Source organism: Python bivittatus, unplaced genomic scaffold (genome assembly GCF_059951505.1).
Source record: "Python bivittatus isolate LINGU-HERP-01145 unplaced genomic scaffold, Pbiv_v1 ctg000020_np1212, whole genome shotgun sequence".
Taxonomy (NCBI): domain Eukaryota; kingdom Metazoa; phylum Chordata; class Lepidosauria; order Squamata; family Pythonidae; genus Python; species Python bivittatus.
The window spans coordinates 80,916,024-80,935,367 of NW_028277030.1; the positions used below are offsets into that span (position 1 = coordinate 80,916,024).

At 40.2% G+C, this 19,344-nt stretch overlaps 2 protein-coding genes across 4 annotated transcripts in view; both read left to right on the forward strand.

Moving 5' to 3' along the window:
* The window catches only part of TULP4 (TUB like protein 4), a 97,759-nt gene extending 89,235 nt beyond the window's left edge, over nt 1–8,524 (forward strand). For both annotated transcript variants that reach the window (XM_088142571.1, XM_088142574.1), the window contains 2 exons: nt 1,662–4,282; nt 6,053–8,524. In XM_088142571.1, coding sequence (XP_087998697.1) covers nt 1,662–4,282; nt 6,053–6,169 — 2,738 coding nt within the window. In that variant the 3' untranslated portion in view covers nt 6,170–8,524. The remainder of the gene's footprint in view (nt 1–1,661; nt 4,283–6,052) is intronic.
* Nucleotides 8,525–16,604: 8,080 nt separating this feature from the next.
* The window catches only part of TMEM181 (transmembrane protein 181), a 35,503-nt gene continuing 32,763 nt past the window's right edge, over nt 16,605–19,344 (forward strand). The window contains exon 1 of one of the 2 annotated variants that reach the window (XR_015796492.1): nt 16,605–16,907. Coding sequence is in view for 1 of the 2 variants with exons in the window: in XM_025165275.2 (XP_025021043.1) it covers nt 16,777–16,907 (131 nt within the window). In the remaining variant the exon portion in view is untranslated. The remainder of the gene's footprint in view (nt 16,908–19,344) is intronic. The other variant, XM_025165275.2, reaches the window with a different exon arrangement.

Sequence of the window (19,344 nt, forward strand, 5' to 3'; positions counted from 1 at the left end):
TCATGTTGCTTATTGGACAGAGAGGTCTGATGAAAGCTGGGAGATGCAAAAGCCTCAGGAGCTGGATGGTTTGTACAAGGCATCTAGCAATTGTAGACTTTGAGAGAACTTGAATCTCTGGCAGCTTCCAAAACTTTCATCAGCTCTTTCTAGTTTGAGTAGAACTTTCTTCTTTGTCTTTCCAAGAACCTGTAAGGAATATAAAGTTGGAGATATGCCAGGTCAATCTGGTGGAGATTCTAGTTCCTATTATGTTCTGAATAATAACATTAAGAACTATCCCAACAGGGCAAAGAAACTTTGGCAGTCTATACATATCAACAAAAAAACATAAATAATAGCTAATTTATGTATTGTGTGGGTGTGCTGTTAATTAATTGGCTTTAAAAGGATGCATGAACTGGATCCAGATGAGATCCAACCATTGCTAGTTAGGGCTTCTTGGGAACTTAACAGCCATTTGTGGAATTGAGAATTTAATCATCAGTCATTAATATGACACAAGGATTTGCAATCACAGTTATTGAGAACTGGGTGAGATAAGATCATTTCTTAATGACAAAAAACAGTATGCCTTGATAGAATACAATTCCTGCCAAATTACCTGGAGATTAAGCAACAACAACATTGCCTGGAACTCTTACGTTTTTTGTGTTCATCTTATTTTTCCGTGTCCAGGTTTTAGAAAGAAAGGTGAGATTTGCTTTTATAGAAAGAAATATTTATATGTCTGTGTAAATTGGATACCCCATCATTTCAGGCTATTGAAGACTTTATCAGAATGAAACTACGAAGAAAAAATCACCGTTTTTTTTCTATTTATATTCAAATGTCTTTAATGGTAGCATTTATTTATCTCTAGTGCAACTCTATTTTTTAAAGAAGATTATTGAGATTGAAGAGGTGGATAGGTGCATTCACAATCTTCAGTATGTTCAGATCATATTACTATTGTGCTTTCATAACTGCTTGGCTCTAATAATGTAAATTAAAATGTATTAAATGACTACTCACTTTACTGAATTTGCATCAAAGAGTCTAATTTTACCTGAACAGACTGTCCAGCCTGATCTGTAAATCTTGGCTCTCTTGCCACTTAACCATTTATTTAGGAATTGGTTTATTTGGCAGATGGCTCACAAACATGATTTGGCTGAATTAGTCTCATTATCAGACAGAACTGAAGCCTTAAACATGTAGATTTCCCCACTGCAGCACATAGAAATCAAAGCCTTTCTGGAGGTCTGCACTCCAAAGTTTGACTATTAGGCGTTTACTCCTATGTTTCTCAGTTAATATACAGTATACTTAGCCATTCTCTTGCTGGTGTTGGGGAAAAGATACCTTGTTATATTGACATAATGGTTCACTGCAGCCTGGGAACTACTCATTCCTAGTCATACTCTGGAGTGGGGCAAAGATGCTTTGCAGAAAGAATGCATGTTCCCCAGCTATTTGATTTGCTTCTTATTACAGGGTGATAATATTACACAGATGCATTGGTTTGAACAATGCAAGTTCAAAAGTGGAGTAAATCAAAGTATTTGCTAAGTGGTAGATTAACAAAACAAATGCTGGAGATGACAGGAATAAGTTTAGTATTATCTCTTGAGAATAAAAACTGTAATACCATAATATAATACTATGTGTTTATGTGACAGTGACTGGAGCATCAGGAGTTCCTGAGAACAATCCACCTTGCACCGTAAACATCCCAATTGCTCCTATTCACAGTTCAGCACAAGCAATGTCACCAACTCAAAGCATAGGGTTGGTGCAGTCTTTGCTAGCTAATCAGAACGTGCAACTGGATGTCCTAGCAAATCAGACAACAGCTGTGGCAACAGCAGACCATGTGGCTGATAATGCAGTCCATTATCCAGTCCCAAGCAGGTACTCTAGCCCAGGCCAAGTGATCTTTGGAGGAGTAGAAATGGGGCGTATCCTCCAGGTCCCTCCTCAGTTACCCTTGCCATCACAGAATGCCATCCAGATGGCAATTGTGGACCACAGAGATGGGGACAGAGATCACGAACACCTCCAAAAAGCTAAGGCTTTGCGTCCCATTCCACAGGTGGCTGAAGGAGACACAGCTGTCTTCAACACTGCCCAAGAAATTCAACTGAACAAAATAAACCCTCCTCCTCCATACCCTGGAACCATACCTGCGGCTCCTACCACAGCTCCACCACCTCCTCCTCCAGTACCTCCACAACCTCCTGTAGATCTCTGTTTGAAAAAGGGGGATTTCTCTCTGTATTCAGCAGCCCATTACCAGACCCCTCTTGGCTATGAGAGAATCACCACCTTTGACAGCAGTGGGAATGTCGAGGAGGTGTGCCGCCCTCGAACCCGGATGGTGTGTGCCCAGAACACATACACTCTGCCCGGGCCAGGCAGTTCGGCCACTTTAAGGATTACTTCATCAGAGAAGAAGATTCAGCAGCCATGTACTAGTGCCACCTTGAACAGGCTCACAGTTCCGCGTTACTCCATTCCAACAGGGGACCCACCACCTTATCCAGAGATTGCAGCCCAGCTATCTCAAGGCCGTGGCATCACGCAGAGGTTGGACAATAGCATCATCCATGCTACGCTGCGGAGAAATAGTAGGGAGGCAGCCCTGAAAATGGCTCAGCTGGTTGACAGCCAGAGGGCCACTCTGCAATTCCCACTGAAACTGAAGAGCAATGTTGTGGGAGCCCAGTACCAGCAGCGAGTGCCAACTGCCCTATACACATGCAGCCAGTGCAGCAGCAGCACGAACAATGGCACCAGCAACACGAACAATGGAAATGGGAACATCAGTAACATCAACACAAGCAGCGTCACATCAGGCATCAGCACTATGAGGCCTGATGTAACAACAGGGAGCAGCTCTCAGCACAATTCAGTCATTGCACACTCAGCCAGTACATCGCCTTTGGCCTCCCAATCCTCTTACAATTTACTGAACCCTCTTGACAATTCTCGGGAGCGGACTGATTATGTAAACTCTGCCTTCATGGAGGATGAGGCTCTTTCTCAACACTGCCCTGTGGAGAAATCAGTGCGCCACATCCCTGTAGCCATGGCAGAACCTAGCATTGCTGTAAAAAGGCCACCCCCGTATCAGTGGGAACCTATGGTGAGTGAGGAGATATGGGTTCCTCAAGAAAGGACAGCTCAAAGTACTTTGCCCAACCCTGGTAAACCCACCCCTCTAGTTATTGGCCAAACTCAGCATTTGGATATATCCCGAGCAACCTTTGTTTCCCCCAAATCTCCAACCAGTCCCACTGCCACTTTCCAGATGAGTTATGGTGTTGGAGCACCATATTTGGGAAACTATACTATCCCTCCTCCTCCACCTCCTCCTCTTCAGGGAATGCAGGTCCCCTGTTCTCCCAAAGAAGCTCTGGCCCCACCCCAGATTGTGCAACAGGAGCCATCTGTTGTGCTTCAGCCAGCCTATCCCTCAAACCTCTCATACTGCCCTTTGCCCCCCATGTACCCTGGAAATAGTACTTGCTCAAGTTTACAGCTGCCACCAATGGCCTTGCACCCATGGAATTCCTATAGCACATGCCCACCTTCTGTCCAGAGTACCCAGAACACTCTGCCACCCAAGGCGCTTCTTGTGGTGGACAAATCTGTTATGTCTCCACCACCAGTAGAGCCTCCGGGTCACGTCGGCTCTGATGTGATGGCAGAGACAGCAGATAACTTCCAAGAAGTGCTCTCCTTGACAGAAAGCCCCATTCCTCAGCGGACAGACAAGTTTGGGAAGAAAAATCGCAAGCGTCTGGATAGCAGGGCAGATGAAGGAAATATGCAGGCTATCACAGAGGGAAAAGTCAAAAAGGAGGCCAGGACCACATTGACTGACTTCAACTCACTGATAGCCAGCCCAAGACTGGGTAGGGAGAAAAAGAAACTCAAGAGTCAGAAGGACCAACTGAAGTCAAAAAAACTGAACAAGATGAATGAATTTCAGGATAGCTCAGAAAGTGAGCCTGAATTGTTTATTAGTGGGGATGAACTGATGAACCAGAGCCAAGGCAGTAAAAAGGGGTGGAAAACCAAAAGAAACTTGAGGACAGCCAGTGAACTGGATGAATTTAAATGCAGGAAAGCAAATGAGAAAGAAGATGGGCGGCTGGGAAGCCAGGGCTTTGTATATGTGATGGCAAATAAACAGCCCTTGTGGAATGAGGCAACCCAGGTCTATCAGCTGGACTTTGGAGGGAGAGTGACTCAAGAGTCTGCAAAGAATTTTCAGATTGAGCTGGAAGGAAGACAGGTAAGCTAACAAAGAGACAATGGAAGACTCTGTCTTGTGTTTGATCTTAACATGTACAGTATGTCAGGTGAAGCTTCATGTGATTGTTCTTGAACAGTGCACCCATTTCCTTGCATAGAATGACACACACGCACATATATGTACTGTATATGCATATGTAGGGTAGATGTAATGCTGAGAGTTAGATTTGTACCAGAATTTAGATATATGTTTCATTTTGTGCGTCTCAGCTGCCTAAGTACTGATGGGAATAAATGTGGATCATGGATAGGGAATCTCTAGTCCTTTAGATCATTTGCCTTGCTAATTAGGCTATTAAGAGCTGTAGTTCAGCAACAACTGGAGACCACAGATTTCCCACCTTTAGAGTTCTCTTTGCGATACATGCAATTTTTTGATAGCATGAAAGGCTTGAAACTATATAAAAAACAAATCTGTTTTGTTCCAGGAAAAAAATGGTAACTGCTTATTTTTTCTGGTTATTTGCCATACTAAAAATTACCAAGCCAAATAACTAGAAAATGTTATGATCTATGATTAATATCACACTGAAATGATAAGCATTGGGAGGAACTCCCTGTGACATCTCTTGCATTATGATGGGAATTTGCTTCATGCATATTTATTGATCTACTCAGTCTTAATTGCTGTTCCCCTCCAAGGGGGTCTGAGTGGCTTACCTTCATTTTTCAGTAAGAAGATTAAAATAATACAACATCATTGTATTATTTTACATCACACACAAAAAGACCCTCATAAGAGCAGCAAATTACAGAGGAAACTACAATTACTGAGCAGTAATAAGCATGCAGACACAACCCAGAGTGGTGGCTCCCAATTTACAGCGGATCCCCTTCCAGGGGTCTCTTTAAAAAGCCAATTGTTTACAGCTTTCCTATAACTCAACAGGATGTCAAGATTTGACTGATACAAATTACATAATTTGCATAATTAAGACATGACACCAGTCTGGTGTATAAACATTCCTACTACAAAAAGCAAGTCACAGTGTGAACAGAAGTGTTGAAGAAGAAAGTGTATGAATCTGAAATTCTGACTGTTGTTTTTTGTCACTTGTAAGAGCTGCTGCATTGTGTACTTTAGTAATAGAAAGTACATAAACGCTGATACAAAATGGTTTTCAAAATTAAGCCAGTGTTATTTTCTTAAAAGATAGAAATCATACTCTTCAGTTTTTAAAATGAGTTCCAGACTAGGCTGAAGTAGAACATTTTATTGTAAATGGCTTCAAGATTTAAAATTAAAACAAATGATTACAAATAAAATGACTAACATGGTTTGTTTGACTTTGGCCTCATGTGGTATGAGAATCCTACCATTGTTCCACATCCAGATATGTGAAATTCAACTCCCAGAATTCTTAGCACTGGCTGAGGAATTCTGGAAATTGAAATCCACACATCTGGAGATTGCCCATGTTAGGGAACACTATTTTGTGGCTTAGCAGTATGTGCAGATTCAGTTTTGATATATTCAGTAAGCCATGGTTCAGTCCAGAATAGAGTTGTTTGAATCCATTGAAGAACTTGGTGCTGAAATGGCTGCCGAAGAAACGTCTCTTTGAAAGCCCTAGCTATTCCAGTAGAACTTCATACCACATGAATATAATTCTTGGTAGAAGACAAAGGATCATGAGCTTCTCCTTCCTTTAATAGCCCACTTTCTATTTACCTGAGTTATTGTTTCCTGTTTACCTTCAGACACTAATTTCGTTTTTCTCCCCTCTCCACCCCCTCCCCCCCCTTTCAGGTCATGCAGTTTGGGCGGATTGATGGCAATGCCTATATCTTGGACTTTCAATATCCATTTTCAGCGGTGCAGGCCTTTGCAGTAGCTTTGGCTAATGTGACTCAACGTCTGAAATGAAAAGAGAAAAACAGCCTAGAGAGGATTACAAAAAAAACCCACCCAATGGAGCTTTCTCATAAGGGCCAGCCCAGGAAATGTCAGGGTGGAGGCCTAGTAGAGTTTTGCGCAAAGGAATCTGGGAGGAAAGGTGGAAATGCAACTGGAAAAGTCTGCGAGTGCCCGAAGGAAGGCATCAACTTTAAACACTTTTGGGGATGGGTGGGGACCCTTTGGTTTGGGGTTAAGTTTATTTGAATCAATATTTTGCTGATTTTTCAGGGCAAGCGAAGGATGAGATCTATTCAGTATTATGCTGGGAACGTGGCTTTTGGCTTGTTGTGATGGTTCTTCTGTGTTTGCTGCAAAAAAGTAGCTAATGTAAGCTGATAGAGGGATTTTAAAAGACTGCCCTTCCTTCCTTCCTTCCTTCCTTCCTTCCTTCCTTCCTTCCTTCCTTCCTTCCTTCCTTCCTTCCTTCCTTCCTTCCTTCCTTCCTGTTTTGTCTTTCTTTTATAAACTGCAGTATGTCGTTCTGTTCTTTCTAAAACGGAGAAATAACTGCCCCCCCAATTTGGACCTGTTGTATTATATACATCAATAATAACAGCAAAAAGACCAAGAATGCTATATTATACTTGAAGACATGTGTTTCTTCCCAGATAGCTGAGCACTGTGGGCATGATGGAGATTCGTTGGAAATCCATATCTAATTTCTAAAATATTCTTCAAAAGAAAAGCTGTTACTTTTGGGGTAGTTTGCAAAAGATGCTGTGTTGAAGAAGCTAGTGGTTTTTTTTCTTTTCATTGTGATCTGTGATCTGGATTATGAGTCTGTACCAGACAGTAAAAACTGGGGGTGGGAGGGGGGGAGACAAGGGAATGAGGCATGCAGATACATGTTGTTTTGAAATATTTGTATTGATTTTTGTATGAATGTAGGATACATATGACTTGGTGTGGCATTTAAGTAAGAGCTACATCTGCTGGTCCTCACTTAACAATGTTTACAAACTAAATAAATAAAAATGTAACTTTTGAGCAATTTGAGTTCCACAACATTACAGTACTAATCCAGAAGGATATTGGCAAAAACTGGAGCACTTTTTGTGAAGAGTGAACGATAGGCAATTAATCAGATTGGGTATTTTGAGTGGAACCAAGATCAGATCAGGAGCCAGCATTTGGACTGAAATAGCTACATGAGCAAGGCTAAGATTTACGAATGGATGCACACAAGCAGACTGTAGAAAGGGGTAGTCTAGTGTTTCACTGGAGGGAGTCAAGCCTGAGATAGTTAAAGATCCAAACAGTACTATGATCGCTGTTGAACTATTACGGGCAAAAATTGGATGGAACAGAGGTATCTAACAGGATAAGGTCAAAACTAGTTTATTAGACTGGGGTCAGGGAAAACTAAATTTCCTCTTCTCTTGATATTCTGCCATCTGGATTCCACTAAGGATGCTGAATTGTAAATCAGAAAGTTCCTGGTTTATATCCAGCCAAGTCTGTGCTGATTGACAAATGGAACCCCATAGATGGAGAAAACTTCCTTTTTCTCTATTCTTCAGTTTGAGCATCACCATTTGGTGATAAATTGGAGTGACAGTGCTCCAGTAAATGGTTTGAAAGCCAAAACAGAAGGAGAATGTAATGGTATTTTATTTAACTTTAGGCAGCGAGAGAGACTATTTCTTCTTGATGAATTTTCTATTATGTGTTGAAGGTTGTGACAGTTACTTCAAAAGATATGGTTTTAAGAGAGGGGGAGTCTGTTTCATGAACTCATCAGGCTCCTATTTTCCTGGCTTTGAGGGGGCAAACCAAAACAGATCCCCTGCTGCAGATTGCAGGAAAACCACATTTTTTTTTCTTTCTGGTAACATATGCAGAAGTTTTATCTAGAAAGAAAAGCATACACAAACCAATGTGATCATAAATAATCTAAATGTTATGTCCCATATTTTCCACAACTAGGAATTCTTAAATTACATAGTTATAGCATAAATAGACTTTTGTTATTGTTTAGTAGAAACAAATTCTACTAACAAAGGAACAAGTAGGGGGTAGGAAATTTGCAGGAGCTGAAACTGCTATTCATTTCTTGCATTATTCCTAGCTTCTGCAGTTTTATCCAGTATTATTTCCATTCTAGAAGTAAAAGGCTTAAAATTGCATAAAATAATAGTTAAAAATTAAAGGTGCATTTATCTGGATGCTGCATTCTCTACTTAATACAACCATATGGGATGATCACAATACACAGAACTATAAATAGATAACTTCCCATGTTCGACTTTTCAGCCCTAGACCACCATAGTGTTTGCAGAGTTCTTGGAGAAAAGGCATACTTGGGGGGGGGGGGGGAATCAGCATACTTCTTTATTGGCCTCACTCATCAGACAAAGAAGCAGAACAAATAGGCTGTCTTGTCCCCATGCAGTTGATTCAAAGCATCCCTAACCTTGCCTTTTCCTGCAAGACACAGGCCATGTAGCAACAGCTTTGCCCTCCGCCCCCCTCCTGTTTTGAATTGCCTGTCCAAAGGTAATTGGCTTTATTGGCTTGGAACCAATGGTAGCTAGGCACAGACTGTCCCTTCTCCTTGACCCAGGGGAAATTTTGCCCATTTCCCCTTTTCTTCTGCAAGCCCATCGTGAAAGGAATCTTCTAATACTGGGGAGCAGTTCTTCCGGATGCAGGAGTGGCTGTGTTCTTTGAGCAAAGAATCCAAACAGATACTTTATTGCAGAATAAAGGTTTCACATGCTCAATTTTGTCTCTCAAGTTGTTCAAGGCTTAGGAGTAAGTCTGGTAAAATAAATAAATGAATAAAACAGCAATCCTGGTTCTGACCAATCAAGATGTTTTATGTGTCTCTTCTAACAACTATATTTTTGTTGTTAGTTGTCTGTAGATTGGAAGATCATTGTTCCTGGACAAAAGATTTTTAATGAGAGTTCTGAGTCATGTAAAAATATTTTAGAATGCAATTCTGGGAGTTGAAGTCCAAGTATCATAAAATTGCTAAGGTTGAGAAACACTGATCTAAGGTATAAATTAGCAACCCAACTAATTGACTCAATTACAGGAGTGGAGAGGAGATGAAGTGACTTCAGCAAATTGTAAAGGCAGGCAGGAGAAAGACAAAGTGCTGGGTCATGGACCCAAATCAGTGAGGGACAGGAGAATGAATGATTTTAATATTTTGCTTAGTTGGGGTAAATCAATTTGGAAAGAAGACCAGTAATTATAATAATTATGGCAGATTCCTGGTGTTCATTAATAGCATGAAAAGATGAGGAGGAGGGAAAGAAGAAACATCTCAAAATGCACCAAAATATATGAGGGACTGCTTAAAATATTTTGCAGATCTTAAGTATGTTTCTAGTGGAGCAATTAGCAAAGAACCATCTTGTCCCTGAAGAAACTGTGCTAAAACATTGGACAACTGACATTTGCAGTAGACTTTGTCATTATATTCTGGAACCATTCTGAACACCCTCTCATTTGAATTTACTGATAACGGCCACTCACCTCTAAGAAATTATCAGCTTAAGCATTGCTGCATTTGGATATTGTCCCCAACAGTCCTTATAAACAATGCCTTATAAACAAATATAATGACAATATATTTGATTTACAGCGTGAAATTGAGATTACATTTAGACCCATATGAAACCTTTAATTGGAAATGATTATTTTTATTTATATATTACTTGGGTGCTGCTCCGTTTCTGAAGACTCTGAGTGTCTTGACCTGTGGGACTGGGTAGCGTCATATACCATTCATCATGGAAACATAAAGCTTCATACACAATACTTCAAAATTAAACCCCAGAGACAACAGTTGGTATGTTCACAGCTTGTGTCAGTATTTGACATTTTGGGGCCACTTAAAATAGCCACTTATTAATGTCCCACAGTAATTTTGAGCTAGCATCACTCTTAGGCATTACAGGAAGGGCAAAATCTAGTTAGACTCAGACTTACAGTGCTACTTGATAGGTAAGGCCGTTAGGACTTAATGATGGAGAAATGGGGTACCAGACTATGTTTGTCTAAATATAGAATGAGTTCTGAACATGTTAACCATGAGCCAATCTAATCTCTAGAAACCCCCACCCCCATCCCAAAGAAACAAAGAAAAGCAAATGCAGAAATACTAAGTCCTGCTCTATGAGTTGATGTTTAAGAAAGAAAAAAAAACTATTCCTGCAAAATAAATTATTAACAGCAATGGTTTAATACTATGTATAGTTGAAAGGGGACACAGGGTTGTATAAGGCACTCCAGTTTTTTATTGGAATGATACAAGCCTTATGATTTCTTTCTTACTCTACCTAACATTACAATACACATCTGTGATAATTTCCCCACTTTATTGTCTTAAAAAGATCTCTCTTATGTTTTTTTCATATACTATTGGCAAATTTAGGTGAGAATGCAGAATCTGAGCTTTACCATAAACATTTTATTGGAAAGGAAGTCTCTGGAAATGTACAAAAATTAGAGGTGTTTTGGTGTTATAATTTTTGTTGTGTTTGTGAAACTGGAAAGACCAAATAACTTAAAGGATAAAATAGAGCACAGGTAAGGAGATGCTTGCAGGAAATCCTTGAGCCCATAAACTCCAGCTCTGTAGGCTTGTTTGAGCAAATTTGGTACTCCATGCATCACTGGATTCAAGATTTTACTCAAATAAAATATAGGGATTTTTGAGTCATTATTTTACTTATTAAGGTGCGGTAATGTTACAATAGATCAATTTCATCTGGCTGATGAATAAGCTGGCCCAATGGCATATTTTGAAGGCAATTGACACAAGCTTTAATAAATCTAAGCACTGCTGGATTGAATCTTGCCTTGATCAGAATCCTGTACTGTATGTGGATTTTGAATAGTGAAAGAAGAAAGGATGGATATTTTATATTCCATTTATGTGGATGCACATAAATGGAATATAAAATAAATAAACCCTGCCCCCTTCAGAGAAAGTACTGTATTTGTAACATCCCGCACAGGTAAAATATACATTAAGACCTGTGTCGTCCTTGCGTGTTCCTTCTTTGCTATTCAAGACCTGTATACACAAGGTATGCCTTGAGACTTGACTGAAGCATTCCAGCAGTGAGATAATTATCTCACGGGCATGCAATTAGTGGTCACATTTGGTAATTACCTAGGCAGGTTTAGGTACGGTATCCCATGCCTGCATAGCTGGCCATTTCTCATTTTCTCTCCCAATTTTTTTTTCACTATTTATGTAAAGACAGACCTTTGTATGCCAATCATTCTAAATGGAGTTGCAGCGAATCATAGACAAGTGAAGCAGCAGAATATTTTGTCCTGTTCACAATGTTTGGTGGCACTCCTAAAAAAACAGTTCTCATATGCATCTAGAAATTTACGAAGGGAAAAAAAAATCAGAATCAGTTTTTGTATTAGGGGACTCCTATGGTAGAAATGAATATGATAGACAGAAGAAATGGTGGTTACCTCTTCTATTCCTTACAGCACTTTGGGACCAATGTACTACTAGACTTGTCTTTCCTGTTCGTAGCGTAACGTCTACCGCAGCAAAGCACTCAAACTAGGAAGCAGCCGGTTAAAACATTTAGTTGATGGTCCCTGCTTGTTATAGAGATAAGTAGAGGTGTTGTTTGGAAATTCAGTGGTTTCACAAGAATTTTTCAAGTCAAAAGTTTCAAAACACAATTGGAAGAACTAAACCATTAAAACACATAATTTTAAGGACTACATTCCATGTTGCAGTTGTGGGCCTTTATTGCAGAGGGAATATAATCTGATTCAGGTCTATATGTAGATACAGTCTGGATTTTCTAAACCAATGTATTATATGCAACATTGACCCCTAATTGAAGTATGTTGAAGAGTTAGGAGGATCTTCAAATTATTATTCTCTCTCTCTCCACCTTAATTGACTCCCCCCACCCCCCAAGTTTGTTCTTCCCCTCTTCTTTGTGGGGAAAATTTTTTAAAACTTGCTGTTTGCTGTTGATACAATTTTTGTATCGTAGAATTGCATGGGGATATAGTTTGGTTGAGGCACTGTGGTCTTTGTTAAAAAATGCATTTGTTAATAAATGCAAAATTTGGGTACTCTAATTTTGATAAATGTTTTTGATTTGCTTCTTTATTCATTTTTGTACTATTGTTTGAGGAGCAGGAGTTTTATTTTTTTGTTTTGCTTCATCTTGGGCTTCAGTTTTCTCCATGTTTTTACAAAAGTATGTGGCTAGATAATGTAGGTTTCCTAAACATGCATAACCTGCATGATATTCTCAATTCTGCAGAGAAATGGATATATTTCTCTAACGATTGCTGCACCTACAATTTTTTAAAATGGCCCTTGGAAATAGTTGGTTCTTTTTTTAAAATCTTCCATTCAGACCTGATTTTCATTGTAATTATGAACTGTGCCCTGATATGCCTCTCCTGTTATGTGCTCTGTGTAATAGATTATGGAGAAGGTACCTAGAAAGTATTAAGTGGTTTCCCTTCAATAATGTGGTTTGTCCAAACTTTTGACTGTCTACATGATTGAAATTGGGTTGGTTGCCCTACTTTCCTTGATGATTTGAAACTGTAAGACTTGTCCAGGTGTTGCTTATTAAATTTTTTGCAAGCTAGAGAATCTCTGATGTGGTTTTGCCTCTTTTTGAGCAGCTTACCTTCATCTTCCTATGCTTTAACGTAGACTGAAAAGCTTGAATATTTATACTGGCTAGTTACTCATAATGACTTACATGGACTTCCGTAGTCCATTCTAACATCCCCACTGATCAAACCTGATGACACTCCTGCAGAATTTCAGCTTATAAATCTTAAAATAATAATTTGCCATAATCAAATTTTGGAGAACAGCAAATTTTCTCCTCTTACAGAGAGTTGTAACCCTGCATATTCTTAATTCCAAAGCCAAAGTTAGTTGGTCTAGATTACTTCTTTTAGAATCAGATTTAATGTCAAAGAACTACAACTGAAACTTGACACCTACTCCTAGAAAACTTAACAGCAGGTGAAGTGGACCACCCTGCTGTATGTTGCTGTTGTGATATAAAAATTCTTAACATAAATGCAAAGTTTATTTGATTTTCTCACCAAATATTAAGACACAGAGGAGAATCCAATCTTAAATTAAATCTAAGAATACCATGGAAACCCAAATAATAAATATGAAGTGAAAGTGTTTGTGATGCAGTTGGACAAAGAGATTCCTTGTTTCTAAGTTTCAACATGTTCAGATGTTGTAATTTCTTCAAAACACATATACTTGCAATGTGGCATTCTTCAAATGAGGCAAGCAACAGTATAATTCAAGCATATCTAAGAATGCTACAATTCTTCCTATTATTTCAAAGAACTTGGTAAGCAATAATAAACATTTTCTTTCAAGGCTCATCAGAAGTAAAACTCTTAGAAATAATCGTAAGAAAAACATCATTCATTTGTTACAGGTTTCTTGTGCTTAGTTTTTGAGGGGAAAAAATCCAATATCTATTTATTTATTTATTTAAACATATTTCTATGCCACTGCAATCAAACAAAGCCTCTTAGCAGCTTTTATAGAAAAGATAGAAGTTAAAACATCGATGGAAAAAAAAAATAAAACAATACAAAAGTAAAGACTATACAATATTATAAAAAAGATAAGGTAAATAAAGTACAAATGGTGACTTTAATTAATGTACTAATGTATGATAAAAAGTTTTATAAAAGCAAGCTACAGTGCAAAGGTTAATAGAAATATACCCAATACAATTAGGAACACATATAATAAGAATGTTTGGACATCCTGCATTAGAAATTAGGGAGGTTGACAATATGCATGAAAATCCGCTGTTATTTGGGCAGCATTCTTAAATAAGCAAACCCTATACCAAAATATCAGATTCACAACAGTGGAATCAAATCAACTGTGTAATAGGAAATGGAAGACGGAGAAGTACAGTCCAGTCATATATAACACTGCCAGATGCAGGTTGTGGAACTGACTGTGAATTATAGCTATTAAATATATGGATGAAATTCAAGACTTGACCTGCACACAAACAATGCACACAATCAAAATATAAGATCCACGCAGCACATTCAGTACACATTGAATGTATGCAAAAGGAAGCTATGGAAAGATCCCACAAGAAGGAGTTATAATTATTGAACACTCAGTTCCCATGTCAAACAACAGAGGGCGAGAAAAGACATTGAAAAATGTCAACAAGTAATACATCAAGAAATAAGAACCAAAAATGATTTTAAGAAAATAAAGAAATTACAGGAAAATTTATAATCAAGGTAAGGATAATAAAGAGCAACCAGAAGAGATCTAATAAAAGCAAATGAAGTTAAGAGATAACAGTACTGAAAAATTATGCTGAAACCCTTTACAAATGAGGTTCTAGAGCAACAGAACCATTTATAGAGAGAATATATTCAGCAACTGTTTCCAATAGACAGTGAGGTTCAACAGACAACAGATCAGTTGTCAAATAGGAAGGCACCATGTACAGTATAGATAAAACACCCTCCAAACTATTTAGAGCTGCAGCAGAGGAGGCAGCTAAAGTGCAAACAGCTTCATGTAAAATGCATACATACATACATACATACATACATACATACATACATACATACATACTGCATGGTCTACAGATTGTAAAAGATTAGTATAAGTAATGCAAAAGAATGTGAAAATGATTGAACCATGATATGAATTCCTTATGCAAATAAAGTTTAGCTTCAGATCTTACGAAAAAGAATAGAGCTATACATGGGTAGAGAAATGCCAAATGACCTGGCAGGTTTTTTTTTTTTTTAAAGGGAGAGGAACACAAGATCACCTAATTTAAGGTGGATAACAGAAAAGCAAGAGAATTTAAACTGAAGGCTTACTATTGCTTCATTGACTAAATGAAGATATTGGTGTTAAACATGCCAGAATGCTGAGACTACCAAGACTAATGGTAGAAATGTATTGTTTCCTTAGGCTTGAGAATAGATAGAGATGGGAAGTGTGTGTTGAAAAAACAAAAGGAAGTTAAACCATAAGAGAAGGAAACAACAGACTTAGGATCCTGAAAATAAGAATATTTCTCTAACAACAAGGAACAGACAGCCAAAGCAATAATCTTTCCAGTAATAATGTATGGCTCTGAAAGCAGGACATGAGAAAGAGCAGACAGACACCTTCAGATTATGGATTTGAAGATGGTTTCTAGGAGTAATGTAGACTGCCAAAAAAAAAAACAACCTTGTAAATCAGTCTTGGGCAAATTTAAGATTGAGTACTTCCTTGAAAGAGTGCCAGTTTGGTGTAGTGTTTAAGGCATCAGGCTAGAAACCAGGAGACTGTGAGTTCTAGTCCTGCCTTGGGCATGAAGTCAGCTGGGTGACCTTGGGCCAGTCACTCTCTCTCAGCCCTAGGAAGCAGGCAATGGCAAACCATTTCTGAAATCTTGCCAAAAAAACTGCAGGGACTTGTCCAGGCAGTTGCCAGGAGTCAAGATTGACTTGAAGGTGCACGCATGCACACACACTTCCTTGAAGCAAAGATAAGCCAACAAAAGCTTGCATACTTTGGATGTGAGATATGAGAGGATCTAAAAAAGACCAATTGTGTTTGGCAAGTTAAATGAAGTAGAAGTATGGAAGACAATGGATGAGGAGATGGGTGATTACTATCAAGGAGATTACAGCACTGTCCTTGGAAGGGCTATAGATTATTGCTGGAGACAGGTGGAGGTGGAGAACCTTAGCTCAGGTAGTCACCAAGAGCTGAACCCAACTTAATGTCACATAGCTAATTCACTTGTCAGTCCTGGTCAGCAACTGAGCTGCGGTCTTTTCAGCTAAGTCCTTCTGTAATGCTGCTAGAAGGCACTTTTCCAGTAATAACAGAAACTGCACTTCTTTTGGTACACCAAGCAAGAACTGAAGAACTAACACAAAGGATCAACAATTGACTGAAAAGGCTGTGACGGGTTATTAGTCCGTGTGGCTGTGTTTCAAGGGATCCGGGGCCAAACGAGGGCATCCTCTACCTGACTCTAATGTCTAGGAAGGTCCCTTGCGTCCGCGTTGGGACAGGACGTTGTGGCGCTATCCTTGGTGCTGATCCCCCACCCCCACCCCCACCCCGCAAAATTCCGCTAGGTCCGGGCATCCTAAGGCTTTTAAGCTTGAAGGAATGGGGGAAAGGTTTGCACAATTTTCTCGGCTAAGTTATTGCGGCCTTTGTCAGCCTGGTTTTACCTTGTCTGCCTTTCAAAAGTCCCTCTCCCCCAGATAGTCTGCCGCGCAAAATTCGAGCTTCCAAAGGACGCTCCCAGACCGAGCGGCGGCTTCCCACGAAACTCCTTTCCGTGCCAGCAGCGGCGCTCTGCTCAGCGAGAAGGAGCGACCGAGGCAGAGAGAGACGCACAGAGGGAAGTGGGTTTATTCCAGCGCTGGGCTCCCGGGTAGTCTCTGTGGCCTTCGACGGCCCTGTCGGCAGCCCGGAGAGCTTCGGGCGCCCCGGGACTGGCGGTGCTCCATGGCTGAGCGAAGGAAGGGACGGACGTAAAGCGGCTGGAGCAGGAGAGCCTTCTAATATCGGGGTCGGAATGGAGGCCGATTATCCCGCTTTTGAAAACCCGCTCTGCGGCGAGCTCAAGCACATTTGCCAAAGGATCAAAGAGACCTATAAGGAGATCAAAGAGGATCTCACCCCTTACAAGGATGATCGTTACTACAGGTAAGAGGAAGGGGTGAGGGAGCGGTGCTGCACAGGCTGCATCCCGAATCATCCCGTCGACTAGTGGGACGGAGGCGAATGAAGCTTCCCCCAACCTGGGACCGCTGGAAGGGTGGGCCACTCCCTCCCCTCATCCCAGCCATCCCGACACATCTGGAGGACTCCAGGTTGGTAAAGGCGGGCTGAGGGCAGGAGCTCCTTCCTGTTCCCTGAGCGGCTTGTGTGATTAGCGGTGGGTGCACAGTCGGGCCTGGTGGAAAAGGTTCTTCCATTCACTGACCAGCGCGACATTGGCAAGCCTCCTCAGCATCAGTGGGCGATTTAGGCGAGACGATTTGCGGAGGGAGCCTTTCTCATTCGGGGCTGCCTCCCCTCCTCAGTCAGGGCAGGGGGAGTGGGAAAAGACGCCTGCGACAGGGTCACCTCACATAAACCCTGGAAAAGCAGCTTTGGCTTATAGTATCATGAAAATGATCCTTTCGGTTTCAAAATGGCTGTCGGGAAAGAGCTCTGATTTCTCCCAGCTGAGTTAATCTGTTTTTCTTGGGGATGTGGGTTTGACTGAAGATTTAAAAGATTCCTTAAAAAGAGAAAGGCTTCCCTAGATTTCTTGGATCTTGATGGTGATTGAAAATGGTGTTCTTTGTCTACACTTTTGGACCATAACCCCAAATTAGGGCTCTGTCTGTGCTTGCCTATTCTGAAGTGAAGTCTCACAGTATCCTAGAGGCTGGGGTTTAACTTCCCAGTAAGTGTAGGTAGGATTGTTTGTCATATTAATTATGTGATAGAAAATGATACAGGAAAATCAGAATTTCTCATTCCACCTACCATGCAGTGTATCCCAGTACACAAGTTTCATTTAGCGCATATTGGATTGCAGCCTTAGTTAGGGATGTATCTCTTGCAGAAGCCAGCCTTATCCTGGAAGCTTTCAGTAGGTCATGATGGAGATCTCTCTTCCCCTTTGCTCCCTCACTGGCATCCAGGAGAGGAATATTTGATTTGGGGACCAAGTTCCACTCCCCCTGGCCAAAATCTCTAATAACCAACTGCATTAGCAATAACCTTGGTGTGAACAAAAAGTGAATCAATAGTTATTTATGCCTAATCATAATATCTTATGATAAAATTTACCTTAGAATACCTCACATTACCTTATACTGTAATAAAATTTCATTGCTTCATAGATTTAACTGTGCCATGGATTAATCTCTTTGTCCTGATTTCTCCAGTCGGTGAAATCCTGATCTTTTTTTCTGAAAAGGATAACACTGTAACATTTTTAAGAAAGAAAAAAATAATGCTCAGTTTTGATACAGAGACTGTTAATACTGTGAACATCTGTATAGGCTGCTGTATATGGCTACCAGCACACGTGAGTAGTAATGCTGGCCAAAGTACAGTAATGTTTTTAGGAGGATGTAGATGAACCCAAGGCATTTTGCTGCTTGAGATGAAAAAAGGAAAAGGCATCTTGGCCTCCCCTCAGCCAAATGCACACAGTATGCCAGTTACCTTTTGGCACTAGAAGTACAGTCAGACATCCAATCCAGCCTAAAGAATCCATTTGTTGTTCTTTCACTTGACTCAGAATTATTTAGTTTAGGCAGTTATTGTAGAGCAGTGTTGTCCAAACTTGGCCACTTTAAGATGAGTGGACTTCAACTCCCAGAATTCCCCAGCCAGCCAAGTTAAAGTGGCCAAGTTTGGACAACACTGTTGTAGAGAGTAAGGAAGATGACCTTGAGGGAAATATGCAAGCACTGTTACCTAGGCAAAAAGGGCTGAAACATGGTTTAAGACCTGAGAAATGAGATAATATTCAGAAGCAGTTCAGACAGAGGCCTCCCTCATTCACTGAACTATAAGAAGGGGAAGAGGTACAACACAGTTAGGCTTGCAAGTTTCTGTTATCATAGCCAATCTCAATAAAAGTAGTTTTAGCCTTCCTGTGGAGTTGATTCCCTGGTCTGATCTACCTAGTGGAGCTGTTAGCTATCCACTCTATTGAGTAATAGTAATAGTCAGATTAAAAGGCTGTCGTTATTTTATTTAATTGTTGTACGCCTCCCAGAGTCACTTTGTGTGACGTGGGTGGCTATATAAATGTGATGTATAAATAAATAAATAAGCACACACAAAGTAATTTGTATTCCATAAATTGTATTCAATGATGGCTTTGCTGTAATAGACCACTCTATTTTCACTAATCTCTCCTTACTTCAGTCTTCTGAATAATTGTTTTGGGTGCCTTTGAGCAATTGCCTGGGCTGGAGGAGGAGCAGGAGCAGGAGCAGGAGCAGGAGCAGGAGCAGGAGCAGGAGCAGCAGGAGCAGGAGCAGCAGGAGCAGGAGGAGGAAGAGGAAGAGGAAAACTGCTTCTGTATTGCTGCTAAGGAAAGTATACGACAGGAACATTAAATCAGTAGGAGTTC